Below are 20524 nucleotides of genomic sequence, written 5' to 3'. Positions count from 1 at the left end.
GGCTTCTGTATCACTGTATCAGCTATAACTTTGTCTATATCTTATCTACATCAGCCATAGTCTGTCCAGGAAAGAAACTCAATGGCTTACCTGGTCTCTTGCACTGGATAGTCTTCATGTCAGGAGACCACTTGAGACTGGGCTCACACAAAATGGAGCATGCCCCTTCTAACTGCATGCCGTGTGGGCAAGACAGAATTATTCTCTCACCAATCTCATACACAGGTTTCCATGGCTCTCCTTGTAAACCCCCCTCCAGGACAGGCAGGAGACAAGCGGTTTCTAAGGATTGAAGCATTCGAGATAGCCACAGTGAATAAGTGGACTGCAGAAAGCAGTCATATATTTTATCTTCTCTTAAATTCCTTAACAAATTGAACGGTGTGTTTAGCTGATTTTCCTGTAGAAACATATCAATCATGTTAGCAGAGGATATTGACTCATCACACCAGTCAAACATGTGCGATGCCAAGGACAGAGTGACAATGTCTTCTAGTGCCTGCAGGTCCAGCACTAGCTTGAAGAGGGCTTCTCTGTTCTTAGGACACATGCTTTTGTTGGGGCTTCATACTAGACAGTAACATCCTCGTAGAGAGAGGTCGTACATACGGGACCCTGGGAGACTGTGTACTGATACAGAAAGAGATGGCATTTAAACAGTGTGGACCATGATTTGTGGGCAGTCAATCCTGGTTGGAAGAAGGAAAGGATGGTGTTAAGCTCCAGGTCAGAAAATTCTCAAGTCTATCTGACCACGCTTGAAGTTGACTCACAAATTAAATGCGTGGGGGAAAAAAAGGTTACTGACTGGGTTAGAGGAAAACAATGAAGTGGGGAGATCATCCAAGATATAAAGTGATCCTTGGAGTTGTGTTATGACAAAGTGGTTATTTCAGAACTTTGTGGTTTCTGATTGCTGCCCACTGGACCTTTTCCTCAGTTTCCTTTAGACATAGACTCATCCCCACAGTTCTTGGATATAGCCACAGGACTGAATTAAGTAATGAAGTTTGCTTCCACAGGAAGTAATTCCCGGATTGGAATTTAGCCTCCCTCACTTCCAGCCTTCCTTAAAACCAGAATTTATGGGCATATTTAATTTCAGTATTACAGTATCTAGATTCAAAATAAAAGTCAGTTTAGACCTGATTATGTCTAGGAAACTGGGAAATGCAGGTGTTTATTTTTCCACCGTTGATGTTGGAAAGCAGACGTTCAGAGATGTTTCACTGGAATTCAGGAATGGAGTTTTATTTCAAAACAAGAATCAGTTAGACATACCCTGGCAATACCTGTCTCCAACTTGCCACTGTAAATTACTGCCACACTTAGCAACGGGATCACCAACAAGAGAATATCCATGTCTGCAAGCATAAACAATGCTTTTCCCAACAGGGTATGAGTTTTCAGCATTCTGAAAGGAAAGAAACAGGAGAAATTTTGGATATACAATCTAAGAACCACGAGCAGGTTTGAACTCCCTTTAATTCTGGGATGCAGTAGCTGAGGACAGTGAGAAGTATTAATGTCACTCTACAATGCACTAATGAGAGAGTCTGGAATATTGGGGGCAATTCTGGTTATCCATAGTCAGTAAATGTGATCAAAATGGAGACGATGCTACAAATAAGTTGGTAGAATACAGAATATTCAGGCTACCTTAGCTTAGCAAAGGGAGAGTTAGAGTTGAAGGTACCCTGTGACAGGGCTCTGGCAGTGGCACGTCAGTGATGGAACAGCGCTCTCCTGCCAGTGTATTAACTGACTGCAAATATGGCTATTATCAAGCATTATATATACATATATAATATGTATACATATATATACATATCAAGGAACGTAAGGTCTTGAACAGCCTTCCGGGGGCCTCAGTGGAGAGTATACGCCTTTGCGAATTCTTAGGATGGCATAGTATCAGCTTGCTACAGGTTAATGTGACATGGTCACTTACAAGAGCTGGATTTCAAGACACAGGACTTTTCTCATTTTATATCCCACTCTGCTCGAAGGAGAGATTTTTTGAAAAATTGAGACTATGCCACAAGGTACAGGGGTTTACCTTTAGTTTGTGAATGAAAAAATCAATGTGAGAGACAACTATTGATTACCAAGAAAAAATCACTGGCAAAAGAGGGAGCACAAAATTTTGGATCTTGCCTCAGGCTGCAGTCATGCAGAGACAACTAATGGATTTTGAACTAATCCTTTTATCTATTTATTGAGCAAAAAGACTCTAGACAGCCTCGCAACATGGAGAAGGCATAATCCATTCTTCCAAGGGAGGAATTTAGTCTCACTTGTTAAATAGGCCTAAGTTACAGTCAGCCAAATACCTTGCCAGATCATAGTTTCACCAGGGAACAAGAAAGTGTAATGGTGAGTGAAGATTCCTCAAATCTTTTTATAATTTGCTATGGACTTGCTGGATGACGTTGGACATACTATTTTTTCTCTAGTTTCCCATGCTTTAATATGTAACTCATGGCACAAAAATTTTTTAATATGCTTATAGGGTAAAGGACAAGTAGATTACTTTTCTCTGTAGGTATGATGGTCCAGAAAAGCAAAAATTTTTTTTTGGTTTTGAGGGTAGGGTTTTTTTTTTGTTTGGTTGTTTTTTTTTTTTTTGTTTTGTTTTATTTTTAGCAAGAATTCTTGTCTGATGTCATGTAAACTTCAGCTAGGGAGAAATGCTGAGAGAGCTGCTATACAGTAGCTCTGATACTAATCTTACCAAGATAAATACAAATTTGCAAGTGAATATCTGTATTAACTGTAATAGACACACTGCAGGTAGGCATAGGACAGATAATAGAGTACTAGAAATAACTTACTTGAACAAAGCCATTTTCCAAGAGAGGAGGAGGTGAACAGAATTCTGTAGGAGTTATGGATAAATCAAAACAGTGTGGTTCAATCAAGCTATGAAGCAAACAAAAGTGCTACTTAGTTTGAATTCAGTCTCCCTTCCTTTCAAAGTTCTACACTTCTCAGCAAGGCTCATTTTCAAGACTATTATGCATCCCATTTACATCAAAATTATATTTAAAAGTCAGGCATTGCCAGGCTATCTGAGAGAGTGCTAAACAGAATGGTGTCAAGTTTATTGGCTTTTACCCCATTTTCTAGTCTTACCTTGTATCAGATTCACAGATTCTGAATTTTATTTTGTTTCAACTTAAATATGAAAGCTCTGTAAGTGTTCTTCTCCCTGAATTCAATAGATTCTGTACCCTTCAGAAACAAATTTTTAAATCTTCCTGCAGAGATGCTCCAACTGTGGAGCATTTTCTGCTTACCGAAAATGCTGCAACTCTTCATCTTCACATGATCTGCTTTCATGCTGCTCTCCTATGCAGGCCTTCCCACCACCACGAGGGGAGGGGTTGTTGCAGGCTCTATTCCTTGATCTCCTTCCCCCTGAACAAGGACTCCAGGAAGACCAGCAGCTCCAGTGTCCATCAACAATACCTATATAACATTTGGGAATATTTCACATTAAACCACTTCACAGGTTTTGTTGTCCTTTAAGAAAAAAAAACAAACCATGTGTAGTTCAAATCTAGTTATGACCCAACCTGTGACCTTACAAAGAATTCCAGATTGCAATGATCTAATCTTACCCAAATTCATCTTTTACATAAGTGTAATTCCATGGAGTCTGTAATTTAGCTATTTTTATATTTTCTTAGACTCTGATATCAGATATAAATAAATTAAAAAATTAAAGAGCAAAAGTTTTTTTAAGTTATTGATACCCATTCATTTAGTATATATACTTATTTATAGAAGGTTACATTTTGAGTGGTTAGTATTGTCCAGTGCATTTAATAATAATAATAAAACCAGTTCTTTGTTAAGTACTGTTTGGACACGTTAAGCACAGACTCAGGCTCAGCATGACTCTCCCCATGCTGTATGTCTGCAGCAACATCTGACCCAAGCAGCCACTGCACATCAGCCACTCGTTGAGGTTGTGCAGAGGGACAAACAGACTCCTGAAGCAGGAGAGCCCGCTTTGCCACTTCTAAACTCTCACAAGTTTAAAAAGTGCTGACCTGGCTGATCTTGCACAAGGGTTCCTAGCTCACAAGCTGCTCCAAAGGTGTAAGGCTTGCAGTAACACACACATTGAGTTCCTTCCACGGCTGGCTCACCACCATTCTGGCAAGGCTGACATTTGCAGGGATCATTTTCAGCCATATATTCTTCAATGGCTTGTTTTAGGTAGTGCTTTTTGACTGAGGAGCAGGGCACTTCCTTTACCAGCTCATATAATGGTGTTAGCTACACACAGTAGAGAGACATTTACATTAAACAGTTATAGTTGGAATATAAGAGTTTATCAGCACATTTTGTCATGTAAAATAATTTGTGACGTATGCTCCTCCAGTGCTCCAGCACAACTCCAGGGAGTTGACAGGTGCTCTAATTTGCTAGCTAGCTCACTAAAATCTTATGTTTAAATACTAAGTTAGCCTTTTCCTGAAAAGTCAGCTCTGCTTAACAGCATCCCTTAAAGCTACCGGTACATTACTCATGTTTAAACATATTTGAGCTATGAGATTACAGTTGAGAGAAAAGTGTAACACAGACCACCAATGTAATGTAATCTCAATTCTCACCCAGCTATTCCCAGCCTAAAAAGCTGGGCAGTTAAACATCACTTTGTAGTATTTCATTGAGCAGCGATTGAAGGTAAAAACAAGCAAAAACATTTCGCTTATTGTCTATTTAATGATATTCTGTGCTTTTACATTTAATTGAAAACTTCTTAACAGAAATCTTTCAGGTTTATCCTATTCCTCAGTATGCGGGCAGTTCACAAAAGGGACTTAGACAAGGTAGCAGTGACTATGGTCATGCCCAATTTATAAGTGTCTGGCTTCCAGAATCTCCGGTTATGCCAAACTTACAGATGCAGAGAGAAGGAGAAGGGATAAAAGGGACACGCATAAATTGGCAAGCTGAGTGGAAGCCTCACAGACCTGCCAATATCCATTTCAGGAAAGAGGTTTTCTGAAATCCAGGCTTTCTCCAATGCTAGAGTGACCTTCTCCTCATAAGCAGAACTCCACTAAAGTCAGTGAGGGCTTGTAAGATTGTAGGTATTGACCTGCCAAAGGATCTAGATTCGTGATGCAGCTGATCACGTTAGCTTCAGGGACTTTTTGTCCTGTGAATTTTTATTTTCTTTTTTATAAAGTGATCTGACAACAAAATGATTGCAGACTACAGCCTAATTGACCACCAGCTATAGCTTAATCATTTCTCCCCTTGAGATGATCCCATCTGCTCATCTCTGCTTCAGGAAAATAGTCTTACCTTTTTTTTAATTACTCTGGGATAGTCTGTCACCGAACTGGCCCAAAAGGAGTATCTCTGACTGTTCCCAGCAGGATTATTCAGGTCTAGATAACTAAGGCCAGCAACAGCACCTGGGCTTCCTCCTTCTATGTAGGGGTCTCCTTTAATCTTATTACCACTGCTTCCTGTAGATTCAGGATGGGAAATACAGAAAATAACAGTACTGCTATATTTACAAGTGGAAATGGAAACAATACGTGCAAAAACTATACTCGCAAGCGGTGAAAGGACTCACCAGTGCAGATCAACCACCTGTGCCTGGATCAAGAGCTCCTACATGGATAATATGCAAGAAGTACCTGGGTTTGGAGGTGTCTTGGCAGCCCTGGCTTAGAGTGTCCAGAAAAGTACTAGTTACTGGGAAAGCATTAGCAATGATTGATGGGTGTTGGAGAGCCTTTTAAACCAGGCACTTGGTGTCTGGGTTCAGCGTGTTAAGAGTTCAATGAAGCTATCAACACCTGCTCCTCATTTTGATAGCTCTTTAGGTGGAGGTGAAAGCTGGAGACATGTCAACCATACGAGTCACTGTTGAACATTTACCTGAAGAGGTCTGTAGCAGTTCATCCAGTTTGGAGCACTTTACTTTCTTCTTTTTCACAATGAATGCGTTCCAGCCTGATGTGGTGCACTCGTACATGTCTGTTACACTCATACCTGCAGATAATTGATCCATTAACAATACTGTACACAGAAAGTGTGTTGGATTAATTTCCAAGTTTCCCATTGACTTGAGATGTGTTTTAGAAAGAAAAGAACCATGAAGTGTTATGCCTAAATTAGAAGGCAACTAACTAGCATGTCCTATGGGAAGGTCCCTGCAATGCTAAAACCTATGGATAGAGGCTGAGAGATGGGAGGTGTATATGAAAAAAGTTTATTTTTTCTTTCATCTCTTTTCTGAGCAATCCCTAATCCTACAGCACTGCTCCCCACTGAGTTCCATCATACTGGTCACTCTAGTGTTTGCTGTGTTTTCTATTTATTCTGCTTTACACAGTTTTACCCAACCTTCATCTCCAAGTAACTTTAAGGATTTAACATTATTTAAGAACTAGATTGGCAGCAGAATTCAAGTTTAGCCTGATGAGGTCCTGAACCAACTATTGAAACTTTGCTACCCTGAGCACTGCAGGTTGCAAAGGTTGTTCTAGAACTAAATGTTGTGGTTTAAGCACTTTTTCTAATCTTTACTTTCCCTGTGAAGAGAATGTGGTGACTAGTAGAAGTCTCTTATTTGATTTTAGATGTTATCTGGAACAACATGCAAGGAAATTTTTATTCTTGTTTATTCACTTTGTTTCTTGTAACAAATACTCTAGTACTCTACCTTCTGCTTTAATTTTGTCTGTATCCATATAAAAAATAACTTTGTAATGTCCTCCTAGGGATCCAGAATGTAAGAAATGAGTCCCAAAATGTTCAATAAGTCTTCGGTAGACATTGTACTCATAGACGACTGGAAGGTTGGCCAGTTCCTTCCAGAAGGGCTCCGCAAGAGTGAGAAAGTCTGGGCGGTTGTTAATAAACTGAGCAACTTCCACACTGTTCTCAACAACCATTAGCTGCTTACTCTGGGGGAAAGAAAAGATGTCAGTCATGCTCCAATTCACTACAAGAGTGGCTCCTACACGCCAGATGACATGCACGTTATATTGACTACTAACCAACAGATTTACAGAGCTGTTAGATATGTCTAAGCAACTCAGTGAATGTAAAAAAGAATATTCTGAAGTTAGGAAATATCTTTTGGGCCTTCATTTACAAATACCGTATCATCTTTCTTTTCCTCCTATGTACCTGAAAGGTAGCATAAGGTCAAATAAGAACGAAAATATCATTCTTCAAAGCTAATCATGGTTTCCAACACCAGCAGTCTGGCAGCAGCAGGTTAACAAACTTTGTCTGAAAGCAAATCAGAGCCACTAGAGAGGTCATGTTTGCACTGTTTTGCCCAGAGGAGCCTTTCTTTGTAAGGGGCTCTAGCCATCTTGATGATGATGCTGAATTATAAAAACCTACATGCCTATACAGTAATGGTCACCTCAGCCTCTCAAAGTTGCTTTTGAACTTTGTTATGCCAAGTCTCAAAATACGTCATTGCTAGTGTGGTAAAATGAGCTTGTCCTCTGTCAGCTTGGGAGCCATAAAATGTATAAATGTATTACTTGATTTTATTTGCTATAAGATAGAGGTTATTCTTCATAATTGAGAGTTACTCTCAAATTATTTATCTAATGTTCTTTCTTAAATAAGTCAAAGGCAGGGGCACTGTGATTTCATGGCTGTTTAAGACACCAGATCTCTCTCTTAAAGGAGATCTACTAGTGGAAAATGTATTATAAAATAAACTAGCTTTTAGCACAGAATTGTTTCAATGTTTTCACTCCAAGATACTAACAGAGGTAATAGAAAAAAAAAAAGTGCAGTAAATAATTAGAAGAAACTGAAAAAGATTAATCTATTATGAGAAGAAGATGATGGTTTTCTTCCTCAAATAGGGAGGAAAACAGCTAATATATAAATAAATTACTAATAAAGAGGTAAAATGGAGAAAGTAGAAACAGCAGTCAGCGCTTCTTAATTGATAACCAAACCCGTGATCTCTTTATAAAGGTTTTATGGGATTTTTTGTGTCATGAACTTTGTGCCAAAAATATCTGGATAAAGTAAATATTTGCATCACACTACAAAAGCACATGAAAAAAATGGTGAAAGTGTTTATGCAAAATGCTAAGCCGCAGTGACAACTTATACGTACCTTTAAACTGTGTTGCAGAATTTTATTCTGTGAGTAACTGTGTCCACGGTTTGAATTTTCATACCTCTCTGTGTGTTTCATATAAGACCAGCTACTGTTAAAAAACTCATAGCTGAAATCATTCTGAATTTTAACCTAGAAGATGAAAGATAGAATTCTGTATAAAGGAATTCATGAAGGATATTAAAAAAGATAACTTATAGAGTAGAGCAACTCCTTCCTGATGCAAAAAATTTGATGTGTTCTTCAGGACGAATCCATTTCAGATTTCATAAAAGTACTGAAAATTGTTGGAAAAGCATTACTGATTTATATATATGTTTATATATTTGTATATTGAGTATTTACATTATAAAGTAAAGGACATTAAGGATTGCTTGGCATGCTTTTGATAAACATGAGATGAACCAAATCTCTGAGACAGTGACTTCAAACAAAGCATAACTCTGGAAGATCTCCACAAAACACCCCAAAGCCTTGTGTACATTAGACTTCTTAGGGTGATTCAAGCCACTACTTATGCTAAGGAGATGGCTTTACATTCAGTCTAACTGTGAGAGAATTAGAAATCATATCCAAGGAATCACAGTTGTTTTTCCTTCCATTTTAGCAAGAGAGTTAAAGATTACACCAGTTTGTATTTCAAAATAATAAGTGACTGCAGAGAGGGAACAGGTCACATGAAGCTGTGTTTAGGGAAATGTACCTACCAACAGAGCCTACAAGCTTTGCATCATTCTCTCAGTTTTAATCATGACTCTAAATATAAAGCTGTGCTTAATGGAAACACACCTGGAAAGTATAAGCAAGAACGCTTTCACTCAGCCTATAGTATTCTCTCTTATCGCCGCTAAAGACCTTTCTGCATTGTCCTCCAAAGCTTTTTGTATTAATGACACTTCTCCTAGTCTCCCCGGTGATGCCGTCAAAGCTACGAGAATTAAAACGTGAAAGATCATTAAGACAGAAAGGTAGCAAATTATTTTTCAGGAGGTGAAAATTACAAAGCCATTATAAGTGAATGCTGTATCTGCACATTAAGATCATGAACTGATTTAGCCAAGAAAAGGGGATATCAACTGATAGACTTCTATACCTGCAGAACTGCAGTGTGCAGAGCATTTTACAATATGGAAAGCGAAATGTTGCTCTTGATTTGCCAACAAAAATGACCACATATCATATCTCTTAAGATATTCATATCTATCACAACTGATGTTATTAAGTTGTATTGTTCCAGCAATTAATGTAACACAGAACAGGGCATCCATTTCAAATGCTTTTGTATTATATGTAAATTATATTGCATACCAAGTGATACAACTATGCTAAAGAAACTTAAGATAATTATTTAACTAGGTTGCAGATGGGACGCATAAACAGAAATCCATATGGATCCACAGTACTAAATGCAACAGCAATGAAAAAGAATGAGTGTTGCTGACTCATTTTTTCTGTGCTGATGATTATGTCTTATTGGCTGACATTTCTTTCCACTTCTTAAAAGATGTTCTTAAATAGCAGAAATGAAAGATAAAAAGCTTTATTCAGTGCTTCAGATCAAAGGGCCTGTACATCCCGGCTGCCCCGAGCCACTGGCATGATGGAGGCAGTTGTACTTTTGCCTATGGGACGTTTTGCCATAGGCCCAGGAAGTCTGTCTGTACAGCCGCAGCTTGTAAACGCAACCAAAATATAAATGCATTTGGCACCAGTACTACTGAGCCCAGCACAGAACATTACCCTGTTCCTGTAAGTTCCGAATTCGGAGGTGTTTTATCAGTATCACATACAGTCATCTTCTCTTCACATCGATCTTCATCGGCACCATCTTCCTCACAGTCCTGATCTCCATTGCACACAAGAGATCTGCTAATGCACTGACCTAAATCAGAACAAAAATGCATGGGGAAAGAAGTATTTGTTCATTTGAAAATAAATCACCTAAATTCAAAGCAAAAGCCCCACTTATCTACTACGTTAATTAGCTTGTTCACTCCCATGATGAACAGTCTGTGCCCAGGAGGGCTTGTGAAACAACAGTAAATGTAGACATGAAGAAATAGTGTATAGTACACTTGAGGGAACCACAGCCATTCAAGGTTTATGATATATTAATAAAACAGTTGACTTTTAGATTTGTTTCCTGAGCTTTCATCCTTTGACCCTATCACTTTTGATTAACTGTGATTATCTCACTGGTAGCACCGAAACATGTTTATTATATTCCTCTGTGATAAATGTCTGCCTACTGAGGTAATGTGCTTTTTTTGTGAAGGTAATGGAAGCTGCTTCGACACTAGCACTGTTTTAGGGAGCATTAGTTGCTATGCCGCAATTGATTTCCAAGGTGTTTGGACGTAGCCTTCGAACAATCACATATAAGGTTGCGTTCCTTAATTACCATCTCATAATGAAAAAAACTGTACTCTGGGGCAAATTAGTAAAGCAGAATGACTTAGAGGGGCTACCAGGGCTACAGCATATCATCTGCAGAGCTTTGCAATGCTCCAGATTAAATTATAAACATGCGTAGTAGGTTGAAAAATAAAGGAAACATTCTGCTAAATCAAATTTATCTGTAGGTCAGGGGTCTTGTAAAGCAATTGCCTGTTTACTAAATGTTGAAGATAACAAGGTTATTTTCTTAACTTTGTGACCAGAAAATGGTGAAAAAGATCTTGGATGGTACCTGAGAAACACCTGAACCGATCACCACAGCCATCCTCTGTTGGGCATCCCCTTGTGGGGGTGCACGGTCTTGTTTCAAAGGCATCCCCAGAGCAGGGGTTTCCCCCATACTGGCCGTAAACTGCTACTGTCCGTCTCCGAATCTGAATGCAAATCAAGGGAGATCTTAGAAAATCCAGATGCAAAGCAGGAATAGTTTACTAGTGCCGAGACAATGCTACCACTCTACTGCTGTAACAAAATGAGACATTCACTATTTTTTTCTGAGAACAACCACACCTGGTATTATGACAATATTGTAACAAACTCTCAAGTTAATAGAAGGACAACTATTTTATCTATAAGGTCTTTAGACTGATGCATAAGCTTGGCTGGTTTGTTCAGAAATCAAGAACCAAGAGAAAGCTGCTGACACATTTCAGTTTTGCTTTACATTTTTAATAGGACCAATCATGCCTGATACAAATTTGCTGAAGTTCTTCAAAGTAAACAATGTAATTAAGGACGATGATAAAATCTAACATCAAGTGGGCTACTTTTTGCTTCTAAAAAGAATCAGTCTCATGGCACATCTTTAATTTTGACTAATCCCTCCCTAATTGATGCAACATCAAAGTAAATGAGAAGGAAAATCAAAAGCAAGTGTTTTGCACATCAATAGAGTTGAACTGTAAAAACCATCAACTTGGTTTTGTTGAGGATAATACTTTGCAACCAAGTTTTTTTCCTTGAGATATGACTCCACTAATGAAAAATCAACAGAATTGGTACAAACCATCACCAGGGGAGGAATGTCTTAGTTTAGTGAACAGTTCAGTTGAGATTTTTGTAACTATCACCAAAATAAAATGTGCATAAATTATTTTACAATGTGAATATCATAATTTTGAAAGAGAACATAGAGGGACAGGCTGGAGGATTCTCATTCTGAGTTCTTTGTTCTCCATCCTTCTTGTTCTGCTGGGGCTTTTGTTTGACACCTGATTTGGGGTTTTAAAGATATAGCAGCTCCTTAGTTACTGGGAAAAAAGCATATGCTTGTGAAGTCACGAGTACAGAAAAAGTGTGTCTATCTATACCTGCTTTTGAGTACAGCCATCGCACTCAGACCAAGGGCCAAAAGAATTCCAGCGGCAATGGACTGGAGGAGAACGGCTGCTCCAGTAGTATTTTTTGCATTAAAAAAAAAAAAAAAAAAAAAGGAAAGGAAAATCATCAGGGATTCAGGGATTTCCATCCATAAGCATTAGTTCAAAACATTTCTAAACAGCAGAGAAGGCCTTCAATAAAAATTAGGAGCATGATCAGGTTCCCTCTAAAACCATTGAGAACTGCTTGTTGTCTAATAATGAAATCAGTTTCTGCTTGGGCTTTCTGGTCACTGAACAACAGAAAACACTAGACACATTCCCCTAGCCTGAATATCAGCAAGGACTTTGTGCAACCCTATACCCGCTTCAAAGACCAGCTTCACATTGCAAAGCAGAGAGAGATCAGATCATCTCCCGAGGTCAGCAGGGAGCTGCTGGGGCCTGTGTGCCATGGTGTGCAGCAGACCTTCCCACGGCAGGTCTCAAACAGCCCATTGGCAAATGGGAGGCGCTAAGAGTACAACCTGCTCCCAGGACCGGGGCTGGCTTGTGGTAATATCTGTGCTGTGTTTCGCAGATGTGCACTGCTGTGGCTCAGACCACCATGGTGTGCTCTCTTCCTGAAGGGCAGCTGACTCCTCTGGGCAGAGGCAAAGGGACACCATGATGCCTCACTCTTGTCACCACTGATGGCAGTGGCAGTGCTGACACCAAACAGGATCTCTTCTCCCAGGGAATATATCTGGAGACCCCCTTTACGCCCTGCCCTACGTCAAACACCAGAAGTTGCTTGTTAAATTATACATGTTTAGTCTTCAGCATGTAATTTACTAAAGAAATACTCACCTGGAAAAAATGGGAAAGAATCCTGAAGCTTCCAGCAACAGAAAAATCCCCAGCACCTGAAAACAGAGGAGTAAAAGCAAACTTACTTTGCTTTTCTGCTTTTTCTGTTAGCTCGTGCAGCTGTTCTAACTTTCTGCAATCTTTACACAGGTCAGCTTAAGAAATAAAGGAGAACATCACACTGATTTTCCTCAGCTTTGTTGTGCAAGTTGTTGGTTTTTTAGTTTTCTTCTTTCTTGCAATATTACATTTTCAGATAAGCATTTCTCCATATAAATTAATATTTAATCGCACTTGCCATATTCTCTTCATCAGTACAAATTAAGTAAGCAGTAGTCTTACCTTCATGTTAGATGAAATACTCAGATGTCCAGCAATTACCAGTGAAAATGCACTTCCACTCAATTCAGCAGCCAAAGGGGTCAGTCAGTCTGTCTGACGCTGTATGTCTCCTCTCACTCTGCCTTGTATTCTGCTTTTCGTTGCCTAAAAAGGCTGAATATTGCCGAGGAATTTTAATCTTAACCCATCTAGACCTCTCCAGGGACACAGCCTGCTTTGGGAGCTGCTCAGTGTTTTTAAGACATATAAATCAAAGCTTGGATGTACTGTCTGGGGCTGGCACAAAGTTCTGAAGAGCGCTTACTGGAAGAACAATCATCTCTTCCTTATCTTCTATCTCACAGTTTCTTTCCTCTGAACAATACTTTTCAGAGACCCCAGGCAAGTCCTGCTGTCACATATGCTACACCACAGCTGAGTCCCCATTCTCCACAGGAAGAGCTAGCTCATCTAGAATTAAGCTGATGTTGCCAAGGTTTAATTCTGATCACGAATCTCCAGTCTCCACTATTGCAGTGTTGCTGATGGATCATAATGCAAGTTTTAGCCAATACTGGCATGGTCCTGACTGTGAAAGACTTCCTAAGATCACACACAGACCCTAGTTTCAGTGACCCATCAACAGCTGGCCGTTTTGTGGGAATCCTCTTACAGAAGTAAGAGCACTTCACTTTCTCTTTCCTCACCCTGCCATGCCTTTTTATTTTTTCTTTTGACTTTTTTCATTTTCCAGATCTGATCCATCCCAGTAACAAGAAAATGCCACTGCTGGGGAAATTTCCATAAATTTATCCTAGTGGAGCCTGGATGAAGTCCTCATGGGAAAGCAGCTCCTCTGTCTGAAATCTCTTCATATACTACATCTCAGATACTATATCTGTTTTGAACAGTTTAACACAGTCCTCAGAAAACCAAATGCTTCATGTCACAGCATCACTTCATGATGACTTTTAAACCCTGCACTCTGTTGGCATGGTCTGCTTTCCTTAAGAAGATGCCTAGACCTTGGGTCACGTTATTCAATCTGAGTGAGGGATGCCTATGTCTACTCCTCAGAAGTTAGCAACCCAAGAGCCAATTTAGCTAAGCCAGAGCCTGTCTTTGGGACTTTTCAGATTTAGTAACTATGAACCCCTTTGATAATGTAATTCATACACTTTAATGACTTCTGTACATATTTTATTGCTTTTGATTGAAATCCTCATGATCCTATGAAGTTTTATGACCAATTTGTGCAACATTGTCAGTGATCATTTGGCTATGAAAGAAATGATTAAAACCAAGTTAAGCCCTTTAATAGCTGGCCCAGAATACAGGAACTGTGAAGAATATTTTCTCTCTCCAGACATATGTCTTGATCTTGCAGTTAGCTGTTTTAATGGCTTAGATAACAATTTCACTTTCTGTAAGACATCATTAGCTGTAATAACCCTCAAGATAAAGATATACTGTAATTTGCGCACAAACAAAACATGCAAATAAACACAGAAGAGGACAAATACAGCTAGTAAAGAAAGTATATGTGGGGGGGGTCTGCTCTTAATTAATTGGTCATTAAATAATCATTGATAGTAACAGGTATTGTATTCAAATGAGTTTATATTGATGGAGTGTCTTCTTGCAAGAAGCATTTCAGCAAGATAAAAATATTGCTTTGCCAGATGCTGCATAATAGTCCTTTTAGCACACATTTTGAGGTACCTCAGCCTAAAGACTTCATCTTTCACTTGGAAATGGGATCCCGCTTTTTTATTGTTCCTGGTTCCCGCAGTGACAAAAGCAAAGAGACTGAACTGACAAGGGGTAAAACAGAGGGAGGTTAGAGTTGGACTTGTGTTGCTCCTAGAACTGCAAGTCCACAGGTCCCGTGGCACTTTACTGGTTTGCAGTGAATGGATGTTCAGTCTCCTCTACAACAGTGGGAGTGTAAATGGTTGATTTTTCTTTCATTTCATAGGGTACTTAGAGTAACTTTTTTTCTGCTTAGCATTTAGGCTCTGGACCATTTAGATCGTATCCTACTTTTGTATGTTGTTGATACTTAAGCCTATGTGCAGTTGTATGATAATCTACTCACACTGCAATTTTGTGATGAGGGACTATGCAGGACCTTGCTCAGTCCCAGTCTGACTGATAGGCACTTCCATAATAACACCTGGCTGTGTGAGCTCCCCAGTTATTTCCCCTGACTGCATGGTAGTAAGGGACAGAACGTAACTTACAGAGAAGATGGGGTTGATTTTCCCTTACTGTTAGTGAAAATGGCAACAAACTACTAACCATTTTGCAGTTAAAAATGTGTTTTACCATAGCAACCTTAAGTTCTTCCTGGACATTTCTACTGTCTATTCAGAAATAAACTTTCTTTAGGCTTAAAAACAACATTTTAGGGAAGTAAAAGAGGAGTATTTTGAGAGACACAAAGGGTTAGCCATAAGGCAAGACATTTCTTGTCTTGCACTAAATGATAATTCTAGCACAAGAATGATTAACGCAATGCTTCACTTGCTGGGCTAATGATATCCTGCCTGGTCTGGAGACAGCATGAAACGGTATTGTCTGTATTCTACTTCACACTAAGGTCAGCCAGAATATAATTATATCAGTGATATTTCCCTGTAGACTTCCAGCCTTTTATAGGATTGATGCTAAGGTTACTCAATAGTTTACCAAGCTTTAAATAGTCTTGTGTCTTCATTGTCCAAGTTCATTATGTATTACGGCCCTAAAGACAGTCTGTGCTCTGTGACTACTGCAAATGCCGAGGATCCAGTGACAACTGAGTGGAGAAAGAACATCTTGTCATTATGGTTTTAAATTGTGAAATTGACTTGGAGAGTTTTTGGATTTGTTTCTGTTTGCTAATGCCATCTCTTTTTTTTTTAAAAGCATTTTAATAGCATATTTTGCTTTTAATGTATTTGTCACATTTCAAGGATTAATGACAATGGCTTGGGATGTGTCTCTATGAAATATGTCAAGTAGCATTAATGCTGTGCTAACCGTAATGCAAATGATTCTCTCTCAGGGGACCTTGTAGAAGGATATTGCCTTAGATACTGGAATCCATATGCGGCAGAAACTATACCAAACAAACAAGGGCCGTGAGAGTTCTTGTTTGAATGAACTGGGTTGGAAGAGAAGAGCTCATGTTATTATAACTCAAAATTCAGAGAGCTTTCATAGCGTATAAGTAATAAATCAGACTTGTCTACAGCATAGACATTTCAGTCTGTGTGTGCACAAAGGTCATCACTGGGCAAAAAAAATAATTACTATTCTTTAGAGTTAGATTCTGAACTTAGGACACAAAATATGGTGAACAAATTTAGCAGCTTGAAACTGCCCAAAATGGTGAGTTACTATGCATTTTTTTCCACATCTTTCCCTGCTTTCACTTCCAACCTCCACCATGTGTTTCTTCTGCACATCTGGTGCTGGCCAACTGCATCCTGGGCTGCATCAAAAGAAGTGTGGCTAGCAGGCTGAGGGAGGTGATTCTTCCTGTCTGCTCCATTGTGGTGAGACCCTGCCTGGAGTACTGCGTCCAGCTCTGGGGCCCCCGACATAAGGACATGGACCTGTTGGAGCAAGTCCAGAGGTGGGCCACAAATATGATCAGAGGGCTGGAGCATCTCTCCTATGAGGACAGGCTGTGAGAGTTGGGATTGTTCAGCCTGGAGAAGAGAAGACTCCAGGGAGACCTTATTGCAGCCTTCCATTACTTAAAGGGGGCCTATAGGACAGATGGGGAGGGACTCTTTATCAGGGAGCGTAGTGATAGGACGAGGGGTAACGGTTTTAAACTGAAAGAAGGTAGATTTGGAATAGATATAAGGAAGAAATTCTTTACTGTGAGGGTGGTGAGGCACTGGAACAGGTTTCTCAGAGAAGCTGTGGATGCCCCATCCCTGGAAGTGTTCAAGGCCAGGCTGAACGGGACCTTGAGCAACCTGGTCTAGTGGGAGGTGTCCCTGCCTACGGCAGTGGGGTTGGAACTAGATGATCTTTAAGGTCCCTTCCAACCAAAACCATTCTATGATTCTATGATTCCATGGTTGAGGGGTGGGAGCAGGCTTAGGTCCACCCTGAGTTCTACTCAACCTAAGTAGTACACAACCCACAGGTTTCACAGGGGTCAGGGCTTCTGCTCAAGCTCTGCTGAGAGCTCACCTGCCAACTGTGTGCAGAAGCAGAGGTACTGTGTCTACAACAAATCTATACGCTCTCGTATTCCTCCCCAGCAACAGAAGCTCACACACACATATAAAACAAGTAAATTTCTTGAACCAGGGAAGCGATCTCACGATTTTAGCAGTTTAAATAAGCTAGCACAGAAAGAGTCACATGAAAAGGACTAAAGTATAAGTATTATTGCATTCGCATTAATAGTGACACAAACTCACACATACTGTATAAAGGGGTGTTAAATCACACAGAGGCTTGCAGAGCCTGTTCCAAGCATTTGATCCTCAAAGCCAGACAAGGTCAGTTTTTCACAAGTATCCAATTATTTAAGTTTTCATTGACTTTTTTTGTACTCTTCGTTTTTTAACTATGAATTTAATTCATAAGCAGCTTTATATGACTGCCTGAGACAGTGGTATCTTGAGTTGATGATCCAGAAGTTCTCTTTTAGCCTGATGTCTTGGTCCTTTTAAAAATATCATCTCTTTCTGATTGTTCTTTGTAGAATGAATAGAATGTCAAACATCAGCCATTAATAACCTTGCCCATGCTTTTATATTTCTGGTTCTTTCTGACTCAGTAGTGTGTGTGTTATATATTTTAGAATTATTATTGTAACTACTTGGAAAGCTAAAACAGTTCAAGCAGCAAACTTTGAAGAAAAATATGTGTCCCTCTGAAACTTTCCAAGTATCTTGAAATTGAAATCTAAAAAATGTTTTTGAATAAGTGGAACCAAGATTCTTCTCCTGTAAAGGAGAGTTAGAGAAGAAAATGAAGGCAGGACTGCAATGAAACAGATCTTATTATGATGTCTTTTTGAACTACAACATTTTTAGGACCATCCGAAGTTCATTAAAATTTTGTCAGCTTACTCGAGAAGTCAGTAATTAACCCTAACTGCTACTGTGAAACTTTCTGGAACGAGCTTTTGTAGATATCTTCCAGCTGGAACCAAAGTTTAACAAATAAAGTAGCCTTTTTCAAACTTTCAGAAAGACAATGGAGATGCAGAGCATTGTGCAGGAACAGAAATGACCTGGCGTTGACTTTTGCCCTCCCCGATTCTGGGCTGGCTACGCATACAGCAACCATCAGACTGCAGTAAATGAAAACACATACCAGTAATAAAAAAGGGCTGGTAAAGTTGCAGACATTCACCTGAGCTCCAGAGAAATTTAGGTGTGCTTAACATTTGTTACTTCTTCTACAACAAGTTTATAAGCCCCTAAAATTGGCATGACGTCCTTTTATGAGTCTTTTGTCTGTACTTGCAGTTCAGTTCAAAGGAGCAGCACTGAAGCATGGGGTCAAAATAATCACTTAATACATATATATCTTTTTTGTTGTTGCTGTAGGTGAATACATATCTCCCTCTGTGCCCATATTAATGATATACTTTGTTATTTCCAGATATAAAACTCTCAGAAAATTTCTGTCTATCAAGCCATGCAATTACTGGTATGTACCAATTGCATGGAAGAAGACAGTTTGGAGTTGTCTGAAGTGGAAATGTTTCTATCTGGTAGTGGAGATCACATCACTAAATATCTTTGAAAGAATCTGCATTTCTGGATATGACACTTGTTCTTAATCAGCCTGTAAACGCATCCCATACTGTACTTATTTGGATGAAATACCATCGTGAGAGGGAGTAAAAGTATGGTATTTCTGATATTGGCAGAGATTCTGTAGAATAACTCATAGCTAGGAAAATGTATTCAGCAAACAACAATGTTTAGACTTCCTAGAGCTAGCAAATGGCTTTTAATTTTTTATAAAAGAGAGAAAAAAAAAAAGAGAGAGATAAATACTGATCATTCCAAGGAGAGATTGTAAAATGTAAAGCTTGTGGTAGCAACAGACGAGGAAGCCTCCTGTTTCCTCCTTTGGGTGGGCTCCTGGCAAGAGAGGTATGCACCTCTGCCCATTTATTGGTGACTACATGTTGTGTCTTCTGAGGCAGTAATGAAGCCAGGGCAGGGAAATACTGCCACTGAGAAAGGCTGGTGTTTAGTTTTGACTGAAGTCAGTCACAAACTTGTAAAATGGTTGAAACACTCAGCAGAAAAAGTCAGTTACCAATTATGTTGCTTCAAGGGTTGACACATTTTATTTTACTGTTAAAACACAGTGAGACAGAACAAGTAGGCTTGGACTTGTCACAGTTTTGTGACCTTTTTTCAGTGCAACATTCCCTCAGGCATTTTTCCCTTCTCAAGCAGCCATTTTTTAGGCTACATCTCTCCCTAACATGTTCAAACCCAACGGAAGAACATTTCTAATTTAAAACAATTAGTTAACAACTACTTACTAACACGATAAACCAAATTTAAAATTGTTAAGTACTGGCACATTCTCCACCACGAGCATAAGTGCTGGCACAGCTGAGTCTGCCCCACTTCATCCAAAGGCAGTCTTTCAGAGACAGAAAGGTGCTAAGGTGTAGCTCCAATCATAACAATGGGAGCTACTCAACTGGACATTTTGGAAAACCTTTCTGTATATCTGCTGCCTCGGCAGGCAGAGCAGTAGCAGCATGTCCCTATGGCCCACCAAGTGGTGCACAGCCTTTCTCTCCAGAAGACTGGCTGTGCTGCATGTGCTAGTCTAGTCTAGGTCTTGTGGCCACAGGATCATGAGCTCCACGTAGTGATTAGATAAGAAAAATTTCAAAAGTCTCCATTTCTTTTCTGTGTCCTCTTTGCACACACCAGTAAGGCCCTGCAACATTTTGTCCTCTGTTTTTATTAAAGTGAAATAGTAGAAGAGGTAAATTGTGCATGGATGTCAGGGGAATTTCCTGATGGAGACAGTATGCTTCAGTTCCAGTAAATGGAAAACTGAAAATGCCTGATGCAGGAAAAACGTATTCCAAAATAAACAGGAGATAACATTTGTAACTGCAGAGTTGAGCTGACCTTTGTTAGCAAAGCATTTGTACTTAGGGAATGTTCTCAGCTGGTGAAAATAATAAAATGCAACAGTGATTTTGATGAAGGAAAGCAAACTTATTTTACTTGGGGAAACAGGCTTTATCTTCAATAAATATAGAACTTGCATTTGTCCTCTTCATTTCACTGCAAAGCCTTTTTTTCTTACAGTTTGTGTCTCACATCTGAATATTAAAGGCAAACCCCACAGTTCCATACAGAGTAAAAAGTGCCATACAAGTGATAGGTTTTCCTACTTTAAAGCGAGGTTATATTTTTATTTCTAGAGAAGCGACAGAGTGACC

At 39.4% G+C, this 20524-nt stretch overlaps 1 protein-coding gene across 1 annotated transcript in view; it reads right to left on the bottom strand.

Moving 5' to 3' along the window:
• Positions 1–20524, bottom strand: part of C7 (complement C7) — a gene marked incomplete at its 5' end in the record, with an annotated part of 40137 nt that overhangs the window by 10604 nt on the left and 9009 nt on the right. The window contains 14 exons of the mRNA XM_082498008.1: positions 91–282; positions 1282–1414; positions 2835–2922; positions 3300–3471; positions 4059–4287; positions 5326–5492; positions 5911–6024; positions 6698–6941; positions 8129–8263; positions 8921–9059; positions 9872–10013; positions 10821–10962; positions 11899–11974; positions 12757–12812. Of these exons, the coding sequence (XP_082354134.1) occupies positions 91–282; positions 1282–1414; positions 2835–2922; positions 3300–3471; positions 4059–4287; positions 5326–5492; positions 5911–6024; positions 6698–6941; positions 8129–8263; positions 8921–9059; positions 9872–10013; positions 10821–10962; positions 11899–11974; positions 12757–12812 (2029 nt within the window). The remainder of the gene's footprint in view (positions 1–90; positions 283–1281; positions 1415–2834; positions 2923–3299; positions 3472–4058; positions 4288–5325; positions 5493–5910; positions 6025–6697; positions 6942–8128; positions 8264–8920; positions 9060–9871; positions 10014–10820; positions 10963–11898; positions 11975–12756; positions 12813–20524) is intronic.

The sequence above is a fragment of the Vanellus vanellus genome, assembly GCF_965231255.1.
Source record: "Vanellus vanellus genome assembly, chromosome: Z".
Taxonomy (NCBI): Eukaryota; Metazoa; Chordata; class Aves; order Charadriiformes; family Charadriidae; genus Vanellus; species Vanellus vanellus.
The sequence above is the reverse complement of the archived record's forward strand: the minus strand, read 5'-3'. Positions and strand labels throughout refer to the sequence as shown.